The sequence below is a fragment of the Trichomycterus rosablanca genome, chromosome 9 (assembly GCF_030014385.1).
Source record: "Trichomycterus rosablanca isolate fTriRos1 chromosome 9, fTriRos1.hap1, whole genome shotgun sequence".
Lineage (NCBI taxonomy): Eukaryota > Metazoa > Chordata > Actinopteri > Siluriformes > Trichomycteridae > Trichomycterus > Trichomycterus rosablanca.
This window is the reverse complement of record NC_085996.1, coordinates 1695113-1702572: the sequence shown is the minus strand read 5'-3', so window position 1 is coordinate 1702572 and position 7460 is coordinate 1695113. Positions and strand designations below refer to the sequence as shown.

At 43.6% G+C, this 7460-nt stretch overlaps 1 protein-coding gene across 1 annotated transcript in view; it reads right to left on the bottom strand.

The window, feature by feature from the left end:
- LOC134320272 (dynein axonemal heavy chain 8-like) overlaps positions 1-7460 on the bottom strand; it is a 55660-nt gene that overhangs the window by 26157 nt on the left and 22043 nt on the right. Inside the window, exons 37-47 of the mRNA XM_063001609.1 lie at positions 6809-6962; positions 6566-6729; positions 5359-5461; positions 5178-5282; positions 3761-3922; positions 3440-3664; positions 2426-2598; positions 2176-2354; positions 1120-1307; positions 775-861; positions 583-690 (exon numbers count right to left, since the gene is read on the bottom strand). Of these exons, the coding sequence (XP_062857679.1) occupies positions 583-690; positions 775-861; positions 1120-1307; positions 2176-2354; positions 2426-2598; positions 3440-3664; positions 3761-3922; positions 5178-5282; positions 5359-5461; positions 6566-6729; positions 6809-6962 (1648 nt within the window). The remainder of the gene's footprint in view (positions 1-582; positions 691-774; positions 862-1119; positions 1308-2175; positions 2355-2425; positions 2599-3439; positions 3665-3760; positions 3923-5177; positions 5283-5358; positions 5462-6565; positions 6730-6808; positions 6963-7460) is intronic.

Genomic DNA, 7460 nt, shown 5'->3' with positions numbered 1-7460 from the left:
GATGCCCGACCGGCCGATAGCACCAAGGATCTCAGTGTTAGTGGCTCAGCGCAATTTACCACGAATGCTTTAATCACTTTTATCATTATTGTTTCTTTTTTATTATTTACCACTTTATCCTTTATCCAGGTCAGGGTCACGGTGGGTCCACTTTTTTAGGAGTCACTGGGCGCAATGCAGAAACACACCCTGGTCAGAAACGAACCCTCGGCCACCTTTAGCTTTGAGACATGGTCAATCATGTCTGTATGTAGACGTCCAACAGCAGCGCCGATTTAAACCCTGGATCCCAGCGGTAGTACGCTACGCCCGCGGAATTTACCCCTGCACCACCTGAGCGCCCATTTTGTTATTAATTATAATACAAACTGTATGAAAATATGTTTGATTTAACTACAAGCAAGCATTCAACATCTGAATTTGATCTCACAGATACACCACTGATCAATAATGAAACTGGATGAACTGCACATGCTCAGTACACTGCTGAGTCAGGAAGGCTGCGCGTTCCATCCACCTTTAATAATTAGGATGGGTGTTTCCATACTTTTGGCCATTTGGTGTGTGTTTGCTGACATGTACCTGCTTCGTGAGCTGCTCCTCACACAGTTTATAAAGCACAAAGAACTTCTGAGCCAGTATAACGTTCTCGATGAAACCACAGCTGGCCAGTTTGACTCTCATGATGATCTGAAACACAGAGGGTTCGCTTAGCTGAGCTTCTACAGAAGGGAAATGAGTTCACGTACCAGTACCAGTGTATAAAAACCTCACCTGTCTGTCAGGAACCATCATAGAAACGGTCCTGAACTGCACCTTTAGATTTTCGGGCAGTTCCTGGCGACCGGCGTAGCCCGGGTTCTATAACAAGACACATTAGTTTAAAGTAAAGGACGCCTTTAATCCTGCCCGTGTCATTCACTGTGTTTCTTATATTACTGTTCTTACATGACTGAAATGTCAATGTTGTGTTGAATGTATTTGGGCAAGATGTTGATGACACAACGTTCACTTACTCCATGTCCATTTTTATCTAATGATTGGCTTTTTATACCAAACAATCAAAGGTGCTAAAATATGGACCACACGTGTATATTTGAACATCTGTAAATACGTTACCATGGTAATAAAGAGTCCGAATTCGGGGTTCAGATCCACACAGTCTCCGTCGGTGAAGAGGAACTGAGCTTTGCGCTCTTTGCGAGCGCTCAGGACGATGTGGATCTGCTGTGCAGCGACCGACAGCACGGGCAGGTCGATCCTGTTAAACTCATCGAAGCATCCCCAGGACCCAGACTGAGCCAGACCTAACAGAAAGTCCTTTATTAGAGTGGATATACGTGATCGTTTTATCCTCAGTACCATTCTGAATAAAATCTGGACTGATGGCACACTCAGATACGTCTCTTTAATACAGACTTATTCTGCTGTTACACACTATATGGTCAAAAAGTGTGGACACCCCTCCTAATCATTACGTTTACATGTTTCTCTATACACAATACTAAGAGTGGTAAAAATGCTATATGCTATAATGTTATGCTATAAACATTTAGACAACATTCTGGGGAAGGTCCCTTCCTGTTCCAGTATGACTATTCTTCTGTGAACTATGCACAAAGGTTAAAGTCTCTGGTGTGGAAGAATTCAAGTATCATGTAAATCAGAGTTTTTCAAACTTTTTTTTAAACGTCTCACATGTTCTCTATGTCATGATTTTTACAGCAAGCCAGGCCACACAAACAATGCATTAAAACAAAACACAAAACAAATAATACTTCATTAATAAAAATGGTAGCAATCTGGTCCCACTGTGGTTTACGAGATGTAACGTAAAGCCTTCACAAGGGGGCGTTTATGTACAAGTTAATTTCTGTTAATTTTTTCTCTGCAACCCATTTTTTTGGCTCCCCCGATGTAGAACACCCTGAGCTCAATCTCACTGAACACAAGTGAGCAAAAACTGGAATGTTGATTGTAAGCCAGGTCTTTTCACCCAACATTTACCTACATGGACACAAATTTCCACATGCACACTACCAAAATCGTATAGAAAGGCAAGTCCATATTAAATCTAATGAGTTTGGAACGGGTAACCAATACGCTCAGGGTCAGGTGTCCACATACTTGTTGACCTATAGTGTAGCGCCGTGTTGACTGACTAAATAAAATCACCTTTATAAATCCTGCCCAGTCCTCTGAAGTCCATCTGGTCGGAGCAGTTAAAGACCACGACGTACTTCCCCAGGCAGCGGCCCATGTCTTTGGTGGTTTCGGTTTTGCCCGTCCCAGCCGGACCAGCAGGAGCTCCGCCCATACTCATACCTAACGCCTGAGCTAAGGTAATGTAACACCTGGGAGAAAAACATTATTGTTATTTCTATTGAATGTACACGAGGACCTCCTAAAGGACGAGTAGAAGCACCTGTCTGTAAGAGGAGTGATGACCAGCCTGTCCGTGCAGCCTAAAAACTCGTTCTGATAGATGAAGTCGACGTCCGTGATCGACACTGCGACGTGATCCTGATCCTCCCGGAAATAAAATCTGCTCTGCTTCAGCCATTCAAAGTCACCGAGGGACCTGATGTTCATTTTCACCTAACAAGCACAGGGCTACGGTTAATTCTATTCCTGATACAGACTACAACTGCGCTTTAACCTTGTATTTATTAGTATATAAAATAATAACACGCTGGTAAGGATTTACTGACGCTAGACAAAGTAAACATTCATGTTTGTATGGAATATAAAATGGGTGGGTAAAAAAGTGTGATGCTTTTTTGAACAGATAACATCACAGAGAGGAAAGAGATTTATTTCATCGTAAACTACGTGTGTGTGTGTGTGGTGTGTGCACACAACCCAAAATTCCTTATAATGGTCCTAACAACAACTGGCCGGTCAGAAAATGATCCAGAAGGAAGATCTGAGCCACCGTTTGTTCCGCACTGCTCGGTTGGGTGGAAAATCTTCTTATACACAGAAAAATTCATGAACGGATTTCAATGCTTGATATAAAACTCAAAGTAACATGTCTAGATGATTAAATGTTTTCAAAACATCTTCTGACTCCATTTTTACCTTTTTTGCCCAAGACTGTACAACAAAAATATAAAAAATGATGATAAACAATGATGTTAATTTAATAACTCTCTTTTTATAAGCCAGAATATAAAGATATAAAGATAAAATGAAAGGACTGGGTGCTCGGGTGGTGCAGAGGTCTATCACACTCATGCTGAGATCCAGATTCGAACCTCAGCGGTGCGAGGCGTCTACACAGATATAATTAGCTATGTCTAAGGAGTGTGGGGATAGCTGAAGTCCTGAGATGGGTGGGTTCCGGTGAAAGCGAGCCCACAGCGACCCTGACCAGGATAAAGATGCTGATAAACATGCCATAAAAGGAATCACGTGATTACAGAAGTCATATTCTTACCAAATCATTAAAAATGTCTCTCTGATGGACGTGGATTGTAACCAGCGTCTCAAACTTAACACGCTCGAACTTGGACAAGTCGTGAGTCGTCTGTGCTATCAGCGTGTTCAGCAGATCCAGAAACTTCTGGTTTGTCACAGACATGACCCTCTTGTCCTTCTTGGCATTCTGCAGTGCCTCCTCTGAGTCTCGAGTCCAGAGCATCTGAATGCCCAGCAGGCCCACCTGAAGGAGAGGAACATCACCGGTGCATGTATTTTTAAGGCTGTGCTATATGTTATACGCATTGTTATGATACGCACGCTCTGAGCTGTTGCGTACCTGAGCTTGGACCTGGTTAAGGAAGGTGAGGAGCTGGAAGTCGGGCTCATTAATCTGCAGCTGAGCTGCTTTTATGACTGAGTGCAGTGAGGCTTGCTGTTGCACCAGTAACTCTCCCAACCAGAGTTCCACAGGACCGCGAGCCATTACTGGTTTGTCCAGCTGGTAAACACACACAGCACATCAGAGCAGCTCCATCCAAATCAATTATCATAATCAACACAGAAATAAAAACTTTATTACTGGTTCTTCCTCTTAGTGAGTAGGATGTATATATAATGTATATATAAAATACCACACCACTAGAGGTGCACTGTTTATCTCTATCATCAATTTATTTCATTAACTCACAGGTTGCGAGAGTCTTTACTTCAGATCGTTCATTAAAAAATGTCATAACATAACATCAAATAAGGTAAGAGGCAACTGGATCTACACTGTATGGCCAAAAGTATGTGGACACCTGACCATGAGCTTGCAAAACGCCTCACTAAGGGCAGCTGTAGCCTAGTGGTTAAGGTACTGGACCAGTTACCAAATGGTCACTGGTTTAAGCCCTACCACCGCCAGGTTGGCACTGTTGAGCAAGGCCCTAACCCCTAATTGCTTAGACAATACACTGTCTAAAATAAAGTGACTTTTTCAGGTAGAACAGTCGCTTTACTAAGAAGCTTCTAGGGTTAGACTTTGTGGTATGTCTATGGGAATTTGTGTCCATTCAGTAGTACAGATGATGGCAGCATGTGAAGTTTCATTAAATTGAGCTTTTCTTCATGTAGGGGGACAGTCATGCTGGAACAGGAACAGGAAAGAGAAGTCCCTAAACTGTTGCTGCAAAGTTGAATTCATGACTTCTTGTATAATTGATTTATTACACATGTTATAGATTGTTGTGCCTAAAACACATTAATTAAAAGATTAGAAGGGGCGTCCCAATACTTTTGTCTATATAGTGTTTTTAACACAACAATAAAATAGAATAGAATGCCTTTATTTGTCATATATACATATACACACGTACAGAACGACTAAATTCTTTCTTCGCATATCACGGCTTGTTTCGGAAGCTTGGGTCAAAGCTGGGGTCAGCCATCGTACAGCGCCCCTAGAGCTGAGAGGGTTAAGGGCCTTGCTCAAGGGCCCAACAGTGGCTGCATGGCAGAGCCGGGATTCGAACTCTCAAGCTTTCAGTTGACAGCTTAAAACTCCACCCACTAGGCTCCCACTGTCCCAGCCTCACCTACCGTTGCCCTTTATAATCCTGGCTGATCACTAACTACGACTGATCTCTATTTGACGTGATAAGATGAAGGATTTTGGAAACATCACCCACCCCTACTTCTCATCTGTACTCTGTTCCCCTGTGTGTGTGGAAATAAATACAACCGCACACTTCTGAGCTCCAGCTGATACGTACGGGTACTTTCTCGCCCTCCTGAGAGATCACCGCCAAAATCTTGTCGTAGTCCTTGACATGAAACTCCACCTCACTGACGTTGTCGAACACTCCCAGGAGATGAGCCTGCAATCACGAGTGCAAAGATGGTTATGAAGCTGGACTGACGTGGAGAGCGTTTATACTGGTGCGCCGCTCGTACCTGGATGGTGTGAGAGTCACTGGCTTGTCCGAGGATTTCCAGTAAAGCAGGATCGGACACAAAGAAAAAGCGGGGGAACTGCAGTCGTTTCTTTTCCAGGTAGCTGTACAGAAACAGGTGAAGCCTGATGATGCAGATGTTTTGAGACAGCTGCTGTCACATGTGCTTAGATAAAGCCTCACTAATGCACGGTAATAATACAGGGTTTTGGGATGAGGGATGTGTGGACAGTGAGGAAAATAATAATGTGAGTGTTTTTGTTTGTTTGTTAGCATCAAATCAGTGATTTGCTGACATTTTCTACATTCAATTAAATAAATAAATTAATTAATTAAAAAATAAATAGGACATTTGCTTTGAATTGTATGTCCAGGTTTAGTTAGTTAGCACTGATCTAGTGATTTATCATGTAAAAGACATGGCTCACACTGTGTTCATGCCTACACAGATGCATGCTATATGGCCAAAAGTATTTGGACCGTGAGCGTGTTAGACATCCTATTTACATTTTCAGCATTTAGCAGACGACTTCATCCAAAGCGACTTACAGTACAGTCTACAGTCTGAGCAATTGAGGTTTAAGGGCCTCGCTCAAGGGCCCAACAGCAGCACCCTGGCAGTGGTGGGGCTTGAACCAGCGATCTTCTGGTTACTAGTCCAGTACCCTAAGCGCCAGGCTACGGCTTGCCCTATCTAGTGACCTCTGTGTGATATTTTAGCTCGAACAACAGCCTCTGTTCTGAAGTATGGGAATTTGTGCCCACTCAGTGATAAGAGCATTAGTACGACTGGGCATCGATGTTAATGTTCTGGTTCATCCCAGAGCTGTTGAGTGGGGCTGAGGTCAGAGCTCTGTGCAGGACACTGGAGCTTCTTTGCGCAGTCATGCTGGAACAGAAAGGACCTTCCCTAAACTGCTGCTGCACAGTATTATAGTTTTATATCATGAATTTCAGCGGTTGTGTCTGAAACATGTGAATCATTTGAATAATAAGAAGGGGTGAAACCAGAGTTCTGCAGACCTAGGTTTGATCCGTGCCTTTGGTCAATGGGCAATATATAAGCTGGTTCAAGCTACACCACTGCCACTTGTTGCTTGATATACATCCACCATGAGAAGTTTTGTATGTTCTTCGCTTGTCCATATGGGTTTTCTTCTGCCCTGAAATAGATCGACACCCTGTACAGTGTGGGGCTGTGTTCATACCCTGTGAGAGATTTCTGGCAGAGTTCAAGCTGCTCCTGCAGGTGAGGTAGAAGCTGGCTCATGGTCTCATCTCCCACGCAGCACTGCACCACACTGGGGATCTCATGGGCTCTCTGCATGATCTTTATCCATAATTTATCGATGTTCTGGAAGCGCTTCGCTTCCTACAAGGTAATAATACGTAAATGAAGCAGTTCATGATTACAGGTGAGTAAACATACAGGCTGCAGATTAATGATGTACCTGTGGAAGCTGCTTGGCAATGTCTCCACCCACAAACACGGCCTCCAGGTACACCCACAGGTTCTGAACAAGCAGCCACTGCTCGATGATGTCTGATGATGTGGAGAGCTTAAAAACCCAGTTCTGGATGTCTTTCTTAAAAGGAGTGTTGTATCTATGTACAGAGAAATCAAACAGAGATTACCAGTCGCTGCCACATCTATTCACCTGCCAGTGGCTGAGTCTCATATAGTGCTGCCACGCTAAGCAAATCATGAGCAACGCTAGTGCAGGTGCTTCGGCCAGACAACGAAGGGCACAACCGTACAGCTGCAATGAAACCTAATGTGCCTGTTGGTTGCCCAGCCAGGTTGGTAGCACCACTGCCTGGGATTGAAACAAACTGGTTCGATCGATTACAGCTGTGAGTGTTGGGTTGTGTCCCTTCCTTAAAAAGAGTTTTTTACTAGTCAAGTAAAGTCACATTTATTTATATAGCGCTTTTTACAATAAACATTGTCTCAAAGCAACTTTACAAAGTCCGGGACCAACAGATCAAAAACCCCTATTGAGCAAGCCGAGGGCCACAGTGGCAAGGAAACCTCCCTTAAAAATACAGGAAGGAACCTTGAGAGGAACCAGACTCAGCAGGGACCCCCGTCCTCTTTGGGTG